This window comes from Staurois parvus, unplaced genomic scaffold (assembly GCF_062004578.1).
Source record: "Staurois parvus isolate SC_StPar_1 unplaced genomic scaffold, SC_StPar_1.0 ptg000475l, whole genome shotgun sequence".
Classification (NCBI taxonomy): Eukaryota; Metazoa; Chordata; class Amphibia; order Anura; family Ranidae; genus Staurois; species Staurois parvus.
In genome coordinates this window covers 4,308,504-4,329,596 of record NW_028318271.1, presented here as the reverse complement: position 1 = coordinate 4,329,596, position 21,093 = coordinate 4,308,504, and the positions used below count along the sequence as shown (strand labels likewise).

Below are 21,093 nucleotides of genomic sequence, written 5' to 3'. Positions count from 1 at the left end.
TCAAGCTGGCTGGATGTGCAGTAATGTACATACAATATACTGTGCTGAGCCAAGCTGGCTCAAAACAAATGTCCCTGTGAAAGATTAATCTGTCAGCCCGTACCGGTACCTCCCTACTGTAATCAGCCCGCTGGATGCGTGTATGTACGGTAGCTGCGGCTACATACGGTATACACTGGGCCAATCACGGCCAGCGATGTATTCTACTAATGAATACAAAGCTTGCTCGGATTGGCTGAGTCAGAGAGGTGGGCTGATGATGTCGCAACCTCAGCCAATCCGAGCAGGCTTTGTATTCATTAGTAGAATACATCGCTCGCTGTGATTGGCCCAGCGTACACTGTATGTAGCCTCAGCTATTGTACATACACGCATCCAGCGGGCTGATTACCATAGGGACGTACCGGTATGTTTTGAAACAGCTTGGCTCAGTATACTGTATATACCGCACATCCAGCGGGCTGACAGATTAATCTTTCATAGGGACATTTGTTTTGAGCCAGCTTGGCTCAGCGCGGTATACTGTATGTACATTACTGCACATCCAGCGGGCTGTATATATACTGTATACTGTATGTAGCCGAAGCTACCGTATTCCCGCACATCCAGCAGTAACATCTGATTTGGAATTTGATCCATATGATGACTGTCTTACAATGTATCACAAGATGTCATTCATAAACTTATGATGTCAGAGGATGATCATGAGGATTTTGAAGGATTTTAAGTACCGGTAAGTCATAACCATTTCAATTAAAAAATCTGATGTTTTTAAATGGTGTTGCCTCAGAAGGGGGGTAGTCTTATACAGTGAGTATAGCCCAAAACCTATGTTTTAACTGGAAAATGAGGGGGTCGTCTTATACACCCAGTCGCCTTATACGCCGGAAAATACGTTAATCACAATATCAATAAAAATAAAATCACCATTCTCTATTGTATTTTCCATGTTTGACAAGGATGAGGGTGAATGCGTGTTCAATAACTAGGGGGAAGTGGGGCTAGGCAAGGGTTATTAGAAGAGGAATGAGGGTGTAAAGCAGAAGAAAAGACAAAAACATTTGGGAGTGGCTTTGTGTTTCTCAGCATTTTAGAGTGATGGATAAAATGGATTCTACACATTTAAAGTGGACCTATCATGAAACTTCTCACTTCACAGGACTCAACAGGGTACATTACCAAACCATATTCTTATTTTAAGTAAAAAGTCCTTTCCTTCCTGTCATGAATAAAAAAAACAACGCTGCTGGAATAATTGAAATATATCACTGCTGTAGACAATAGGAATCTAAAATACAAACTTACTTCAACTAGTTCACAGAAAGTGGCATTGGGTCCATACTGCAGCTGGCACTGGTGATTGACATCATACAAGACTCCTGGAGCAATCAGAGGATGTTTGAAATCTTTCTTCGCTGGCAAGTCATCCAGACATGACCCCCAACCTCGACTGTAGACCAGAAATAAAAGGTTATAAAACATGGGAGCAAGGGTGGATATTTTAAAGTTCAAGGCAAAAACCATGTTTTGTTGTGTGATTGGAATTGGTTGCATTAATTGTAAAACCAGTGTAACGTAAGACAAGCAGTAGGCAAACGATTTTTTAGAACGTCATAATAATTTGGGTTTTCCAGGAAAGCATATAGCGACCACGAGGTCATTGATGTAGCTACAAGCCTATGAGCCCCAATGCACACTTAGATAGAGGCCTTACTTCCTTAACAGTGCACCCCCACACACTTTTACTGGGCACACCTAACTTTTTAATGTGCCTGCCCTTTATGAAGACCCCCCAACCTTCCTATGGTGTTCCTTTTATAAAGGGTACTACATCCTGGCCATAAAACAGGAAGTTGTTGGCTACTTCAACCACTATCGGTCTGCTTTTCAATGCAAAAATGACCAAAAGGTTCAAGGCAGCCACCAACAGTTTCGTGGAAACAATAAAGCAGTTCAGTTGTTAGTTGGTTGCCCTGATCTGCTGATAGTCAGTAAATCAAAAGTTGGTTATACTCCAATTGCCAAAAATTGCCAAATACGGAATTGTGACTATAAAATATGAGGTTGTGCTGAGTAATAAAAGACCCAACATACAAGCCTTAAAATTATGTGCGCCTATGAAATAGAAAAACTTCGGTATTCTTGATTTTCCAGAGACGTTGCTTAAAAGGCCCTACCGTTCATCACTTTAGAGTTAACAATGAATAATGGATCTAGAATTGTTTCTCTCACTTTGGCGTGTAAAGCGTTATGCAACACAAGTAGCACAATCAATGCTTCTGTATAGGCGCCTCTGACATGTGTTTACATTCAAATGTGCGCGTATGTGGGGGTGGGGAGCTCAAGAAACTTTTTTGGTGACAGATACTCTTTAATTGGACATCAGGGTTCTTTTAAACCCTTGATGTCTCACCTGTCCTCTATAGAAGCTAGTGGGGTGCAGATCCAAAGTGACAGCCATACCCAGAAGTTATGTTTTACACGTCGTTCCAGGTTCTTAGTAGGAAAGGAGATCAGCAAACAGACTTTCGCTAATCTCCATCTACTGTAACCAGCGTCACCTGCCATGCTGGTCCCGGATTTGATGATGTGAGCGGGGAGCATGGGAAGCATGCGAGGGGGGAGGGAAATGTACTGGGGGCGCTTGTGGGATGCTGTGCAGCCACCTAATTGCTTACATCTGATACCTGTCAGATTTATACAACTCTTCAGGGCTGCTGTTAGAAACCACAGGGCCCCTTACAGCCAACCTGACAGGGCCCCCCCAAACCACAAGGCCCCATACAGCCAACCTAACAAGGCCCCCATCATCACAAAAAAAAAGTTGACTATGTTTAGTTTACTATGCTTCAGCTATGAATGGACACAGTGAGTGATTGGTACTGAAAACTCGTTGTGTTCATTCAGGAAGACAGGGATTGGTAAATTACTGGAACCGATCCCCTGTATGTTTCTCTCTGCAGCAGCTGAAAGCCAACCGGGGGGAGGAGAAGAACCCAGCTTTCAGCTGCTGCAGGGAGAGCCATACAGGGGATTGGTTCCAGTAATTGCCCCGTTCACCCTTCCTGCCCACATCCAATTAACCAAGCTGCCCGAGCCCCCCTGCAGGCCTGGGCCCCGTACAGGAGGACTGGTGGTACCCCCTTATCCACGGCCCTGCAACTCCTGCTGCTACTGACATATGGCACATGCCACTGGCAGCAAAAAGGTTTACAAATCTAAATCCAAGAACAAAAATGTAATATATTGCAGTTTACTAGTGCTTAGATGTGGTGGCTGTATTAAGTTCCATATTTTCACCTGGTGATCCCACCAGTAATATTCTTGTTGTCCTAGGGTGACAACAGTCATTCATTGAATTGTAGAAGAAGCAGCATTGGCACCCTAGGACAAGGAATTATTTTAGGACTTCAGAAAACCTCCCACTCTTCCGATCTGTATTACTTGGGGGATGTAGTCTGTAGTCTCCAGATAGCAGACACCAATGCTGAGAATAGTCAGAATAGAATAGTGTCTGTTTTGATGCTTGTTATGAAAGGGCAGGTAACATCAGCAAAATACAATAGAAGTCACTCACTCTAAAAACCGTGTGATGTATTCCTTACTGCAGGGCGACCATATCAATGGTGATGTGTCATACTGCAACTGCCGGGACATAATATATGGATGTCCTCCGGTGAATTCACAATCATTTCCTTGTCCGTCATGCTGGATTCCAAAGCTGGCAGAAATTGACAATACACATTATTTGTAAGCATGACCACTAAAGCTGAACTCCAGGCAAACAGCTAAACATACTCAGATGAAATAAACATGAGATTGATGTTATCTGACAAAGGATTTGTAATTCTATCCATCCAGTTCAGAGATATACACAGCTCTGCCACACAATACAGCCCTGTCCTTTATATATGCTTAACAACAACAATAGATACCTCCAGTGTAGTTGCAGTGGGTAGTACCAGTGGCGTCCTGAGGCAGGTGCGGGGGGTGCGCGCCGCACCAGGTGACACCTACCGCACGGGGTGACACCGGACCCGCTCCACGAAACGGTAAGTTGTAAAGCAAGCCGACGATCCCCGCAGGATGGATCCGATCTGCGGATTGAGCATAACGGATCAGACTCTGATCCATTATGCTCCCCAATCTGCAGATCCGATCCATCCTGCAGGGATCGTCGGCTTTCTTTACAACTTACCTTTTCGTGGAGCGGGTACGGTGTCACCCCGTATAGGTTGCATGCTGACGATCCCCGCAGGGTAGATAGGATATGCGGATTGGGGAGCATAATGGATCGGGCTTCGATCCATTATACTCAATCCGCAGATCCGAACCATCCTGCGGGGATCATCGTGATGCAACCTATACGGGGTGACACCGGACCCGCTCCACGAAAAGGTAAGTTGTAAAGAAAGCTGACGATCTCCGTAGGATGGATCGGATCTGCAGATTGGGGAGCATAATGGATCAGAGTCTGATCCATTATGCTCAATCCGCAGATCCGATCCATTCTGCGGGAATCATCGGAGGAGGTGTCACCAAGTGTTATCGCACCGGGTGACACCAACCCTAGGGACGTCCCTGGGTACTACTAGTGTTTTGTCTCCTACCATTTCTTTAGCACCCTGAAAAGGTCACCTTCCCCACCACCAGAACAGCTGGCAAGTCAAGATAATCTTTTTAAATAAACTACCTGTCACCAAATTAAGCAGATTACTATGAAGAATCCAAAAAGGAAGCAGCACCCTCCTAGCGTATGATGCTAGGTAAATTTAGTTCTTGGCTCCTTCTGTATTAAAGTGAGCAGTAATTGTTTGTTTTTGCCTGTTCAGGGTCTCACAGGCTGGGAGTTTGATTGCTTCCCCCACCTATGAAGGAAGCTATTAGAACTTAGGGTGGGAGATGCAAAACAACCAGACTGAATATTTATCAGGTTCCAGCCAATTCTTGGAGAGGAGTGTCCAGTAGGGGGCTGGAATGGAGATAGTTTGAGACATGGGAGAACAAGGTTCCTTCTCCCCAGGAGGGTTCCAGAGCCAGAGGGGCTGCTGCCCTTAAGCTGCCCTTAAGCTGCCATGAACTGAACAGCTGCTCTTGAGGGTTTAGCAGTGCCAGTGCTGGACTTTGGTGCTGATTGCAGAACCACACCACAAGGTATCTGGTCCTGAGAGATTCTGTTTCACGCACTGGACCATGTCCAGAGGAAGCTAAAAGGTGGTGGCTGTCCTGGGGACTTGTGAGTAGTGACCTTAAATTGATCCTTGTGACTGGATAGTGGACTGGAATCTAAACCGGGTACTGGCATTGGTGCAAGGTAACCAGATGCCAAAAGGACTCATCCCATGGTATTCAGCTGTAAGCCCTTAGACTGTCCAATGTTCACATCTGCTTAAGGGGAAGATTGTCCTCTAACTACCATGTGCTGATCATTTTGGAGTAACCCATGTCCAAACACCTTTCTCCTGTTGAAGTTCTCCAAGCAATAAAACACCAAAATGACATCCCCTAGACGGTATATTGGAGCTGGTGTAAATGAACTGGTGCTTGGGAGGACAGGCAGCTAGACATGTATGATTTGTTTTGTTATGAATCTAAATTCAGACAACATTTTTGTTATTTGAATGTATTGGAATTTCCGAATCACAATAGTAACGAATTTCAATGAATCCAAAATAAATGATAACATCACAAAATAATGTCATGAAAAAACAAATTATCCAAATTCTAATTTCAAAATGAATTAGAAAATTAGAAAAAATTAGAAAATTACTTCCAATTGGAAAATGAATTTGATTCTGAAATGGAAACAATGGAAACATATTTAAATAAATACAGAAAGGTGTAAAAGTGAGATAAGATGATGATCCCAAGTTAGGCTGCTTTCATACTGATCTGTTGGAAAAAAAGCAGCAAAAATGCATATGCATGATCAGTAGAATAGAATTGGATAGGAAAAAATAGAATAGAATAAAATAAAACAGAATAGAAAAGAATAGAACTGAATAGAATAGAATAGAATAGGACAGCATAAAACAGAATAGGATAGAATAAAACAGAATAGAATAGATTAAAATAGAACTGAAAAAAATAGAACAAAATAAAGAAAATAAAATAGAATAGAAAATAATAAAATATAATACAACAGAATAGAATAGAAAACATTGCAATAGACTATATTGGAATAGAATAAAATAAAACATAATAGAATAGAACAGAATAACAGAACGAATATAGCCATCTTCCGAAATTCAAATTCAAATGGATTTGAAAATAACTACTAAATCCAATTTTACAAAACAAATTCAAATATAAAAAACGAATTCTGGAAATGAATCATTTTAACATAACAAATATGAAGAAACAAAATTAATAACTTAAAGTGTTACTAAACCCAGGACCCTGCATTCACAATATCTGGTCTCCCCGGACCCTGCATTCACTATATCTGGTCTCCCCGGACCCTGCATTCACTATATCCGGTCTCCCCGGACCCTGCATTCACTATATCTGGTCTCCCCGGACCCTGCATTCACTATATCTGGTCTCCCCGGACCCTGCATTCACTATATCCGGTCTCCCCGGACCCTGCATTCACTATATCCGGTCTCCCCGGACCCTGCATTCACTATATCTGGTCTCCCCGGACCCTGCATTCACTATATTTGGTCTCCCCGGACCCTGCATTCACTATATCTGGTCTCCCACAGTACACAGAACATGGAAGTGCAATTTTTTTTAGTAAATATAAACTGCTAAATACCTTTTCTCATCAGCAGTTAGAGCAGTCTTGTGACTTCTATCAGAGTCAAGCAGAGTGCTGTGGTAAAGCTTGTAGGAGGAGCTTTCATTCTGCTCTAGGAGGTTGCAGAACCCCTGACCTCTGTGGACAGTGCTGATTGGCCCTGTGCTGATCACAGGCACTCTCCCAAGAAAAAAAACCTCTCTAGGAATACAAACCAAACTGAGCATGTGCAGAGTGACTCTACATGATATGTGTTATTAGGAGATAAGAGGGGGACACTGTAAGAAGGGGAGGATCAGAGAAGACAGGATTAAACATCCTTTTTACACAATGCAGAGAATTAACCCCTTAAGTTCCATAGTGAGTATAACAAGCATGATTTACTCCATATAGACTGATTTTACTGTTGTGGGTTTAGTAACACTTTAATGATCGAATCCAAAATAAAACAATTTTTTCTGTCATGCACATATTTACGGGCAGCCTCTGTGCCTGGTAGGGATTTACCAGTTAATATCAGAGGTCCCTGCAGGGCTAGTACTACATGAGGATGCAGGACACAAAATTATTGCATACTCTGTTTGCTAGTTGGTGGATAGAAATGGTCTCTCAGGGTACAGGACAGGAAAATAGGAGCATCCTGGTAAACCCAGTCACCATCTTGGAACACATGGAGAAAATAATCCATCTTTCCCTTTCTTGCAGCATTTCTGGTAAGATTTGGACTTTCAGCCACCCACATCCACATTGCTACATCTATCATGAGCTCAGAGAGTTCTATTGCTGTACATATTAATTGTTCTTACTTTGTGCATCTCTGTGTCCCCTTCAGTTTATTCAATGAACTTTCAAGGCTTTATTCTTACATTCTGACTTATTGGAAGATAGGAGGGTTTAGATGCAAGTGAAGCTGCACACAGACCACGGGGCAACACACGGCACGGACAGAACACTTCGAATTATATAGTATCTCCCAGAAGTGAGTACACCCCTCACATTTTTTGTAAATATTTTATTCTATCTTTTCATGTGACAACACTGAAGAAATTTGCTACAATGTGACGTAGTCAGTGTACAGCTTGTATAACATGTAAATTTGCTGTCCCCTCAAAATAACTTAACACACAGCCATTAATGTCTAAACCGCTGGCAACAAAAGTGAGTAGTACACCCCTAAGTAAAAATGTCCAAATTGGGCCCAAAGTGTCAATATTTTGTGTGGCCACCATTATTTTCCAGCACTGCCTTAACCCTCTTGGGTATGGAGTTCACCAGAGCTTCACAGGTTGCCACTGGAGTCCTTTTCCACTCATAATGGAGCTGGTGGATGTTAGGGACCTTGCACTCCTCCACCTTCCGTTTGAGGATGCCCCACAGATGCTCAATAGGGTTTAGGTCTGGAGACATGCTTGGCCAGTCCATCACCTTTACTCTCAGCTTCTTCAGCAAGGCAGTGGTCGTCTTGGAGGTGTGTTTGGGGTCGTTATCATGTTGGAATACTGCCCTGAGGCCCAGTCTCCGAAGGGAGGGGATCATGCTCTGCTCCATGCCCCCATACTCCATTAACATATTGGTTGGTTTTAAATGATATATTCACCATTTAGGAGGAAATTGTTTGGCTGTATGAGGAATATATGAATAGAGGCCGGTATAAATCTACGAGTAGAGGGTCTCTATATCATTCACTTAGCATATTTGAAGCCACCCATTTTTGGAGGTAATTTTATTTTTATTTAGAGGTCTTGATTTATGTATATATTTATGGGTACATTATGTGGCTTGCATCCTCTCCTTGTGGATAAGGTCCATGAAACACGTTGAGCCCAAGCCGATAAGAATGAACCTAAAGTTTACAAAGAATTTGGATCACTTGGAAAGAGATTTGCTGCTCCTTGATATTGTAAACTTTTCATTTTTTTCATGCTTTAGTACTGTTGTTGTGAAATAGAATCTTGTTTTACATATTGAATTTTGATACAAAATAAATCATGTTTTTATGATTATGTTGTGCCTCAAAAGTCCCCATTTTCATATATTTTTTTGGTATGTATCTACAATATAAGGGATGTGGCACTTATACACAAATTTTAATATCAATTACCTTACATTGTGTTACATTGAATGTGCCAAATGTAAAAGTGGAGCTAAGTAGGCCAACTCTCTTTTGAAAAACTGGCTTAGACAGATTTTGTGAAAGTGTCTCATGTGCATTCTAAGAGTGGGGCAGTATAAGTCAAATTCAAGTACACGTTATAGACAGGTACATTCATTTGGTGCATTCGTCACCACTTTTAGAATGCATGAAGGACTCTTTTGCAAAATCTGCCTGTGTCAGCCTTTATGAATTCCAGGGAGTATGTTTTGGCATATGCATGTATGCAAGTTAATGCGCAGTATTATGAGTAAGAACATGCCTTGTGTTAAGGCAGTCCATGCCTTTTGAAAAGAAAAAAAAAAACTATGCGCCTAAGCCCTGGCCAATTTTTAATCACAGTATCACAACACACAGGTTAGGAGAAATGAAGGGGGGGGGGGGGGGTGATCAGCGCCAAACTGTTCCAAGTCCTGGGATATCCTTGTGTGGGGTGTTAGTGTTGTTGTGGATAGACTTGAGTGGGTCCGTATGGCACCAAGGGCAAAGCTTCAAAAAGTACTGTAGCAGACTCTGTAGGATGATAGAAGGAGAAGAAGCGCCTCTAAGTGCAGCATAACACTTGATCGATGTTCACACTGTACCACGGTTTTCATGCTATTTACCTAATCTATGTGAGTGTTCCTACCTTTTAACCTGAATAAAGTGCTATGCTGCACTTAGAGGCGCTTCTTCTCCTTCTATCACAACACACAGGTACAGCAAAATATGTGTCTTCCATTGACATTAAAGGACAACATGGTGCACAGCTTCGGCTTTGGTCAAAGTCAGTGAGGTTCGTCAAGGTGCAAAACGTAGACAGCAGTGCTATAAATAAGGAGAATATATGCTGAAAGCATGATGGAAGGGAAGTATAAAAGGATAAGTGTATGGAAAGTGCACTTATCTTTAAAAAGGTACACTAAAATATAGCGACAACCATGTCATTACCTTCCATGACTGTGTCAAGAATGGATTAAATGGAAAAAAAAAAAGCAAATATGGGGGGAAAAGATGTATGTTTCTGATTAGTTATGCTTTTCTGTATTAATTTATTAAAATTTTTGAAGTAAGTTTGAATATTCAACACTAATTTATGTGCATTTTATTAGATTAGTCGTATTAGTATCTTGGAATATGTGATATATTTTTAAGCCCATGGAAATAACATTAGAGCATATATAAATAGTTTGGCAATTGGGCTATCCAATCAGAAGCCACAAACCATATTTTCACTAAGTGCTATAAATGATTTGTTTTCCTTCCCAATCTAATGAACTTTAGTCACAGAGAAGAAGGAGAGGCAGCCGGTCAGCCAATCGTGTAAAGCAAAAACCGGTTCTGGTGATTGCTGACCTTCAGCTCAGTGGTGTCAGTTACGTTTAATGGGTTTTTGTGTAATTAATTTCCACCCACAATCTAAAACCATACTAATAGGTTCAGCAGATTCTACTTAAACTTTTCCCACTGTGTATATATCTGATTGTGGTAGGAAGAATGTACCCCTCCTTCAGGTGCAGAGATTGATTTGGATGGCCTAAATACATTATAAAGCAAGGCCGATTTGTCAGTGATGTCAACATAAATGCAATGTACCACTACCACCTTAGAGATTTGGGTCCCCCTGTAGTCCTGCACAGGGGCGGACAGACCATTCGAGCACGCAGGCACTGCTCGAGGGCCCAGGGTCAGTAGGGGGCCCCATGAAATGCTCCTGGTACCTTTTTTATAGGCTTTTTTGGGTGTGATTTGAGTGTGGGCAAGGACACAAGGGCCCCATGATCCCCTATTGCCTGGGGGACCCATGAGTTGTCAGTCCGCCCCTGGTCCTGCACAGCCAGGCAACACGCATTTCCTTCCAGATTTGCACTCCAGAGACAGTAAACAGTCCGTGATGTTGTTTTTTGAGGGATTTTTATTAGGGGATGATAACTTGGATGGGGATACATGGGATGCCAAAGGAACTGTAAAACTGAGGATAACTTCTTGGAACTATGTACAAGCAATTAGAAAGGGTTTTCTCTTCTTGGAGAACTAGCCAACTTCCCCTTATGTACCTTCTCAGACCCCAGATGAACTCTCCTCTTCACCAAGCTGCCTGAGGGAAACCCTAGCCAAGAGTTCCCAGAAGCTGCCACCTTAAATGAAAGCAGTCCCAGATGGCAGCTAGTCAGGTTTCCCACCTGAATACCCTTTCCCCTTATCCAGCCCAGGAGATGTGGGGTTACTCAGTCTCTTCTGCAAACTTGTGGGTTGGTGGCTGCCTTCAGGCCTTACGCTGGGCTGGCTTCTTCCCTGCTTCCAGGCTTTCCTCTCTCAGGTGGTGGTAAGGCTGAGATATCCTTCCTTCCAGCTCCTCTGTCTGTAGGTAGGCCTCTCTCCTGGACCCCCTCCCAGGCTCCACGCACCATCTTGCTCAGTCCATCTTCCACCTGAACTCTCCTGCTGCTGAGCAAGCTCAGCCACTCTTAAGGGCTGTCCTGACCCCATGTGAAGCCTCCTGCTTGGGGATTTGTCAGGATCTGCTAAGATTGCAGACCAGCCACTCCTTACCCCTGCCAACTGAATTCTAGAGAATTCTCCTTGTCTCTAGATCAGAGGGAGATATCGGAGAGTTGATCTGCAGAGCCTCTCAGCCCTAACCACAAGTTGACCCCTCTGACTATTTCTCCCTGGCTGCAATCCAGATAATAAACTTAGCTCCCCCTAGCTACTGAGCAGGGTGCTACAACAATAACAAAATAAAGATGTTTCCCTTAAAGTGTATCTACACCTATAACCAAATAATATACTATATTGCAGCTTACTGATCCATGGTGTGGTGACTGCATTAGTTTTCATGTTTCAAGCTTTCACCTGGCCAACCTGCAAATAACACTTTTCTGGGTGGCTGAATTACTTCTCCACTGATCTATGGGGAGGAGCCATGGTTTCTCATCTACCGTAATATGGACTACAAACATGTTTGCATCTCTAAATCTCCATTACATGGGGCATGGCAATTGGTAGTTTAAAGAAGCTGGCAAGGGAGGAAGATATTATTCTGTGCAGCTCACAGGAAGTGACCAGAATGCTGTATTTCTGGTACGATCCACAGGTGTTTTCTGTATTTGCTGAAAATGTTCTTAGCTTGAAAAAAGAATGCTAATGCAGCCACCACATCTAAGGAATGGAATATATTGCATTTTTGTTCTTGGGTTCAGTTATCCTTTAAAGACTAAGTACACCTTTTCAGTAAAATACAGTGTACAGTTAAGGTGCTTCAATGCATTCAAAAACTGCCATACAGCTGTTGTTGCTATAGGGGGATGGAGGAGGTAGGGCAGTTACTCATGTGATTGGGGGGGGGGGGGCAAGCACTCAAAATCTGTACTATTCCCAATCCTAGCCAGGACAGAGCTGATATATAAAGTGAGAACGTTTCAGGCTGGCTTCGGGGGGCTGAAAACTGCCTACAGGTATGCCCTTTAAATTAAAGGAATTTTTTTATAATAAACTTAAAAAAGAGAACATGCAATGTACTTTATATGTGAAGCTACAATTCCACTGTATCATCCACCAGACTAGAGAAAGATGAACTGGTTATATATTTCCTGAACTATAAAAAGTCTTCAGACTTCTCTCATTGTTCCATGCAGTCCCTTTCCCCTATAGTTTTCATGTTCAAAAATAAATGTCTAGAAATGGACAGAAGGGGAACAAGTAAAGAAACCATTATCAAAGTTTGTATATTCCAAGGTTTGGCAGTACCCCCTTACACTGCTGCACCAGGCATTGGCCCATTGAGTGACATGATGACAAATACAGCCCTATCTACAACTTGGCCTTACCTGTGTCCAATTTCATGTGCAATGGTGAAAGCCATAGGCAGACCTGAGTCTTCATTGATGTTGCAGCTCCTGAATGGCTGACACATACCAGACAAGTGAGACAAGCCCAGAGTTTCACATGGAATGTTCCTTCCTGCACAGATATCTTTCCTAGGGAAACAAAATATCAGTAGTGGATGATACAGTCCAGGCTAACAATTTCATATAAACTCACCCAAAGGACATAATCTAACCCATGAAGAGTCTTTAATAAATGAACAAGCGAAAGGTATAGATGGGGAGATAGGCCGGGAAAACACCTAATGAGGGCGTTGAGGGAAAAAAAAAATAGGAATTATATAGAAAAAATAAGAAACTCCAAGGGTGAAATGGTCCATTCAACTAAAAGAATCGCTAGAGTATTTAAAGATTATTATAGTGAATTATACAACATTATACCCCAGGACACCCCCAATAATATTGATACAGTAAATAAAGAAAAAAGATGTATATTTCTAAAAAATGCAGGTTTAACAAAACTAAGTAAAATCCAACTGAATTCCTTGGATTCAGAAATTACGTCAGAAGAAATAGAAATAGCAGTGAAGGATACAGTGGTGGGGAAAAGTCCGGGCCCAGACGGGTTTACTGTAAAATACTATAAAAAATATAAAGAGTTATAAAATTATGCATGGTCTGTGGTCATTAATACGTGTAGGTTTGGAGGTTTTGTCCTGGATTTGGGTATGTTTTTACTAACCCATGAGCATCTTTAAAACTGAATTTTCAGCACACAGCTTGATACACAATTGAAATAAACATGCATGTGCCTATATGCTTCTGGCAGCAAAAACGTCCATTGCTAAAGGGTGAGGATGGGATGGCATAGGTCCTAGGCCAAAATTAAAGCTGGTTTCTCTCCTTTTTTTCCCTTCCTATTTCTGGATTATACTTTTACTAATCATGCCACTCTGCTTTTGAGCTGTCTACCCTTTCTGTTCTTTCTTAAGGATAATTAATAACTGGCACTCCTGTGGCACTGGAAAGATGAGTGTTTGGGATGGGACTCTGAATCTGGGACAGAACCACTAGATCTATTATGGTATCACTTCTTCTGCCCAGGAATCAGTCCACTGAGACTCAGACCCTACCCGCTGAAGTTACAGTTGATCCAGTGACTGCTTATGATGTCTTGCTGAATATACTCATTTCATTTCTTGCCGTCCTAATGTCATAAATGATGGACTAACAGACGAATGTTTGAAACAATTTCTTTATTAATCTCGGTACTGAAACAGAAGTACATGAATGTGAACTACGTTCAGCCTGTCCAGTGAACTAGACACCCTGGACAGACAGCACACCCAGATCCTGGAGTTGCCTGTAGACTGCACTGCAGTAAAGAAACATGGTTGGCTCAGGACATTTCACAAACCTATGAATAGATAATGACAAAAGAGCGGTTTCCATGCCCCTGCATCCCTAGCCTATATTGTCCTTCCCTTGCATGGTACTCCTGTAGACTAGGTTCACACTCATACGGTACATCACATGTGATTTCAACAGGAACCACACCGCATTCCTGTGCAAATCACATGCGAAATGTGTGTGGTGCGATTTGAGCCATACACTATGTATGGATCAAACCGCACTACATCTGCACCAAAAATGTGCAGGACCCTTTTTTGGGTTCACACTAGAATCGGATCGCATGTCTATTCACAGCTATGCGATCCGATTCTGCACATCGCAGCAGTTCGCATGAACGAGGTGCGATTCTGATGCAGTGCGGAATTTGAATATAAAATGCTGCGAATTCTGGACTGCATTAGTGTGAACCCAGGCTTAACTTCCACAAAGACCCATCATATCCGTCTCTTACATTTCTGCCTTCCCCACTCTGGTACATCCCAGTTCCGGCACGCTATTATGTCAAACAACACCATAATCTTACAAGCTGAAACACAAATCTCACTGTTGGAAAATACTGAAAAATATCTGCATTAATGCTCACCACAAACCACCTTCAAAGTAACAAACTTTACCCTACCCTGTTGTTATTACACTTTGTATTTCAGCTAATTGTTCTATGAGAGTCACCCTGTTTACCAAAATAAACCCTTGTAAAATAAGATCACCCCACTGCTCTCGCCTCCTGCAAGCATATTCACAGTGTTTGACTGACAGCAGTCTAATCCTATGATACTTGAACAATTGCAGCAACAGTTATTTATTAGCAACAGAATTTAAAGCAACCCTGTTGCTCAAATGAAACTGTGTGAAAAGAATTCTCTGTAAGAGAAGAGAGCATATATGCAACTATCCCAAAGTCTGCTCTGCTGAATCAAACTCCAGTACAAGGAAATTGTCTTCTAAAGTCTGTCCAGAAGCCAACACTTCTAGGAGTGATCTCCTGATGGCATTCTGCACTCAGTATTTCCTCTTACTGACTTCCATATTACTACTGTACCGCCCATTAGGTGGGGCTAGTGTGAGTTTAATATTTTTTTTGGCTCATGGCAGTGAATGAGCCTGAATTACTATGGGTTCAGTGTGAGGTCAGGCTAGATTGCTCGCAGGTTGGGACTCTATTGCCTCCACCTGGTTCTGGAGGTGTTCGTGGAAGCTTCCAGAAGCCAAAGGGCGGAAGGTTGGAGACAATCTGAATATTCACGAGAGTCTGACAAATCCCAGAGAGGAGGCTCTGGTAGTGTGGTAGACGGGCCCATAAATATGAGAGAGCCATGCTACCAAGTGGAGTCAGGTGAAATATGGAGTGAGGAAGTGCTGTGGGTGTGGAGCCTGGGAGGGGGCCCCAGAGGAGGGAGGTCTGTCTACAGGTAAAAAGCTGGAAAGAAGGACCTCCGCTGTCCCACAGTCTACCGGGGAGAGAACACATGTCAGCAGATAAGCAGCCAGCCCAGCATAAGGCCTGAAAGCAGCTTCAACCTATAGGTTATAAGCTACAAAAACAGGACAGTGTGAGTAATTCTACACCCCCTGGGACAAAGGGCGGTCAGGTGCAATACCCAATTATTTCTCCCTGGGACTGCATTATTTGTGTCTCAGAATCCCTTGCCCTGGGATACTCTCAAGACAGCAGGTGGATGAGGAGATTTCTGGGGTCTGAGGAGGTTAATTTAAGGGGACCAAGTTCTCCTTGCAGAGACTGTGTGTTGATTTGTCAGAAGAGAAGAGACACTCTTGAAGAAATAGAGAGCCTAGGATGTGGTCTTTTGTGCTTTTTGCTTGATTTTTGCCTTTTTTGTACCAAAGAAGTTGTCCTTCAAGTTGTTTCAATTGCATTGAGCATCCTATATACCCCTAGACCCCATCCAAGTTGTTAATGCCTAATAAAACAACAAAAATCCAAGCCTATGGACTGTTTCTTGTGTCTGAAAAATGTAGGTTGCCTCTCTGTACAGGAAAAAAGTAGGACCCAAAACCAGCGGATCTCAAAAGGGTAGCGCTACACTATTGTAGTACCTGCAGTCAGCTGGTCCTCTTCTTCATTATGTCTGTACAATATGATCCATACACCCCTAAGGGGATTTATCCCATCTTTTGGGAGACACACAAGCACCAGAAAGAAGAGAACAGAACTTTGCGGCAGGACACAGATGTACTGGGTATCAAAGCTAGGTAAGCTGAAGAGGAGAAGGGAGGGTTTGAGCAACTCCATACTGGGGGCAGAGTAGGGAAGCTTTCAAAAAATGTTTTCAATAGTTTATTGACCCTGGAATGAGATCATTACCACTGCAATGTCTCTTTAGCTAACCTATCATGCTCTAGGGATCCTGTTTTATGTATTAAACGTTTATTTGTTATTTTTAAAGCAAAGTGGTTTACGAACGCCTTGGTTAACGTAATTTTCGGTTTACGAATGAAAATCTATTGAAAATTATGCCTCGGTTTACAAATTTTCTGTGCGATATGAAGTAAGTTTCCCCAGGATGAATTACGCATGGGAGGTTTATAGCGCCGGCCCTATGCATGCTGGAGTCTGTGGCTAGCACATGGCGTCAAGTGTGGAAGTGTTGGAGCGGTTTTTGCATCGAGTTTTGGATCCATTCTGGAAATTTCTAATCATGTCCCTGTACAGTATTTATGCCTTTAAAGTGCACTTTATAAAGAGTTTTGAACAGATAAAATACTTTTTTTTTACTTTTTTCTGACATCCAGAACGGATTAATTGGTTCTCAATGCATTCCTATGGGAAACTGCGTTTATATATGTTTATATAAAAAGGGTTTGTTCACACTTGCAGAAGGGGGGGTAGTTTTGCTCCCCCCAAACGTTTCTCCTTTAGCTGCCCCAGCCAGGGATGTACACATGCCATGGCCACAATGCTTTGTTTCACAGCCATAGCAGGCAATATACCTCCTGTTGCTTTCAAGTGAATGAGGCCACTCTGTATCTTCCTCCAACTGTGTGCAATGCATGTGGTTGTTGCGCACTAGTGCTTGGTCCAAGGGGTTAAGGCAGGCAATGAGGACGTGATACCAGTGTGAACGAAATGTTAGTGTGAATGAATCCTGAAATATCAGTTTTAAAAGAAACGCAACAGAGGAAACAAAGCGAACTTGAGAACATTCATTCTGTATGCAGATATTAGTAAGAAGGGATTGTTGAAACCATAGGTGCCCTTGCAATATTCTTCAAATCAGGTAATCATAACTAAAACACATTCTGTGTCCTTCCTACCTTTCATATTTTTAAAGGTAATATGGCATTGTGCCCCAAGCTACATAAATAATCTACATAAACCAGAAAGAATCTCTAACAATACCTTGTGGAGGTACTTATATTGCTATCATGTGTTAAACAAGACAATATCTATTCATAATACATAGATAACATGATTTACCTTCTGCTGGAACATATGCCCTCCATCAGGAAATATGTTTACTGTATTAAATATAAAGATGAAGTCATGTAATACATTCGATTTCCTTAGAATCATGGTCATTAGTTCTGGCAGCACATAGAACCTCCATCAATGCTTTGTGGTCTGCAGAATCCTAATGAGCTTACCTGCCATTCTTCTTTAAAGTTTAAAGGGCTACTAATCTTGTGTACTAAAATGTGCGCAAAGTATCAGTGCGAGCACAGAGCCCTGGGGAAAAGCTTTCATTTATCAGCGTTGTGATATACAGGTCTGCATAATAAGTAATATCAGATTTTCGCGATCGAGTTGAGTCTTGGGACATTACCTATACTCTGAGCTAAGTTAATGCATTGGCACATCATCCATCATTCAACAAAATATAGCATCACAGTCTTAATGGATTCATTTTCGCTTTTATTATTCATTAAAAAATATCAAACGTTAGTTATAAACCTTACAGTGTTTATTTTTTCAAAACTGCGAATCTTGCCTACACCAAAAATTGCGCAAAAGTTGTACACATACGCCTGCCTTTTATTTACTTAAAAACACAGGTTTTTTTTGTGGCACATTACAACCTTGTAGTTGCCAGCATCCTAACAACCTAAGACATCAACCACAACAAACACTTTACTCCTGCGCTACGAAAGGACTCAATAGACCCAATAGGAATGTTCTGGAATTTTCTGGAATATGCACTGCTTGCTGCCCTCAACAGACCGGGGTGGTCCAAATACACTAGATACAAATGGAGAAACAGAAAAAGGGTGCACCGGCCTAGTGCATTATCGTTTAAAATAATTTATTAAAGAAACAAAAATAGGTATCACACTCACAATGGACATAATAACACAGGCATGTCAAACTGAACAAGGTGTATGATCCAAACAACATCTGAGTCCATACGATGGAACCCTGGATGACCAACTGGCTAACGCGTTTCGAGGACACGACCTCTTCATCAGAGCCCTCTCTGAGGAAGAGTTTGTGTCCTCGAAACGCGTTAGCCAGTTGGTCATCCAGGGCTCCATCGTATCTAACCTAAGACATCACCAGTTGATAAAGAGGACATCAGGCATCTGCGCAGCATCCTAGTTTTCCGCTTCCCAGCCCATCTCCATAAGCGCTGGGGTCACACTAGCTGAGTGAAGAAGAGAAACAGAAAGAAGAGAAACGCTGGAATACTAGTCAGTACCAGGTGTATTTGCTTTGTAGGAATAAACCACCTCTAATGTTGGGTGCCCTACACATGTAGATATTGCTGCATTTTGTTACTTTAGTTTTTTACATTTTGGAATAGGGTCCCCCTTAAAAAAAAGTTAATAAATACTGCACTACACTATAAACATGCCGCTAGGTGTGAAAGAGGAGCGTATGGCAATAAGGCATTGGCTCTGGTTCTTCTAAGGATAAAAAGCCCATAGACATTGGATTATATTACAGAACTGATTTTTTTATTTTGCTAAATATTTTGTAATGTCTATAGACTTCATCCAGTCCTGTTCACAGGATCTGACTCAGGGGAAGCCCCCTTAGGTGGTCGATTCCAGGAATATTCAAATGTTTGCATTTAGCTAGATCCAATTATAGGCACTCACTGGCAATATTCCTGGTAAATGCAAAGTGCTGAATGCCTTGGTAAATGGTGTAAAATACAATGGAATTAAAAAATGTTGAGTTACCAACAACCCGATTATTAAAATATGACTGATTATATTTACACACATAATTGCAAACTGCATATAGGAACAAGGTTTTTAAAACATCCGCAGACTGAGAAGATGATGTAAAATAAGCCTATATACACAATTTTGACTACCTGACCATCACACCTACAGTATAGGCGCTTGTTGGGATATCCCATTCTAAACCTTTCTAAAAATTCTAAAAATTCTGGGGTAAGGAATACCAAATGAAAGTATCCAGCAGGGATGACCAGATCAGTGTATAAAAACAGATAGGCAAGGGTGTATTGGCCTCTCAAAATAATATACAAATTCAATTTAAAAAAGTCTCTAAAACTCAATAAAGTGTGTTCACTTAGGCAGATTCTCCAGGAGCAGAAGCAGGCTCTGTATAGACAGTGAGAGAAAAAAGGAAAGCACAGCAAGGACTAACTTTAATAAAACACTCAAACACTCACGTGTTATAAACGTATTCAGGCTCATCAATATATATAAATGCTCTGTGCTGTAAGATATTCTCCTGCTGCCACATTCACACTGTGTAATCCAGGTGGCGACTCACACAGAGATCTATGGCATCTTCACTTCCAGAAGCACCATGGGATGCACTGGAAGAAGAGGTGATGTCATGGATCAAGGCATGACAACGCGTTTCAGAGCATGCACACCCCTTTTTCAAGGCGGCAGGCCATGTTAGTTGCCACTCGGATTAAACAGCATGGATCTGGTGGCAGGAGGATGTCTACAGCACAGAGCGGTTATATTTATGTATGAGCCTGAATACTCTTATAATATGTACGTGGCCCTATTGAGTGTTTTGTTAAAGTTACTCCTTGCTGCACTTAGAGGTGCTTTCCTTTTTCTCTCATGACCAGATCAGTGGGCTATACCTCAAGGAATCAACCAGACCAAGTGAGATTGAATAAATTTAAGGTTTGACATGTTGGATATCTATTTACTCGATGCATCCTCATCTTTTATATTTTACACAAAAATTGGATAATTTATTGCTTTTTGTGCCCTAAAATTAACTTAAGTGTATTTTTACTGAAATTTTGTAATAATATTGTGTGACATAAAAAATTGGAACTATCAGTATTTTATTCCCTAAGGTCTCTGATTTCAGAAAATATATCATGTTTTGGAGTTCTGTGTAATTTTCAGGCCCTAAATGATTTTTTAAACGTTTTAAAAAAACGCAAAAATGGCTCTGGCAGCGAAAGCGATAAAGGATAAGCCTGACACTCCCCTTTCCTCATGAGCAGCCAGTCGGTGCTCATTACACTGCACGGTCAGCGCAACGTTAAAAATATTAAACGTTTAAGTCGCCATAAAGCCCCTTTCGTTTTTAAAAGCCCCCGGCATTCCATAAAGCACCCACGATTTAGATACGGTTTTGGTTAAAATGTATTTATTTTTATCAGGACAAGTAGATTGTCATGAGGGACAAGTAGATGGGGGCACCAATTTAATCCTTGGACAAGTAGTTTTTTAAAAAATTTTCACATCCACAATGTAAAAGTAAAAAATAAATGTGAGAACAACAACCTAACTAACAAACGCTATGTACAAAATGGACATGAACAGGGCAGGATCAGGACTGTGAAAAGAAACAAAGGTTGCATATCAGGATACAGAGTACTGGATGCAGGGAACAGTGTACTGAGAACAGGGCACAGGATACAAGGCACAGGATCAAGAAGAACACAGCTCACAGGTGAAACACCAATTTTTAATCAAGTGAGGGATTATATACCTTCCCAGCAGGCAGTATCAGGTGCTGCCTAATTACCATAATAAAATGGCTGCTGGGAGGCACCCGCTTGTGGCAACCAGAA

At 41.8% G+C, this 21,093-nt stretch overlaps 1 protein-coding gene across 1 annotated transcript in view; it reads right to left on the bottom strand.

Moving 5' to 3' along the window:
• ADAMTS12 (ADAM metallopeptidase with thrombospondin type 1 motif 12) overlaps positions 1 to 21,093 on the bottom strand; it is a 696,444-nt gene that overhangs the window by 249,871 nt on the left and 425,480 nt on the right. The window contains exons 7-9 of the mRNA XM_089689453.1: positions 12,704 to 12,853; positions 3,578 to 3,721; positions 1,306 to 1,450 (exon numbers count right to left, since the gene is read on the bottom strand). Coding sequence (XP_089545579.1) covers positions 1,306 to 1,450; positions 3,578 to 3,721; positions 12,704 to 12,853 — 439 coding nt within the window. The remainder of the gene's footprint in view (positions 1 to 1,305; positions 1,451 to 3,577; positions 3,722 to 12,703; positions 12,854 to 21,093) is intronic.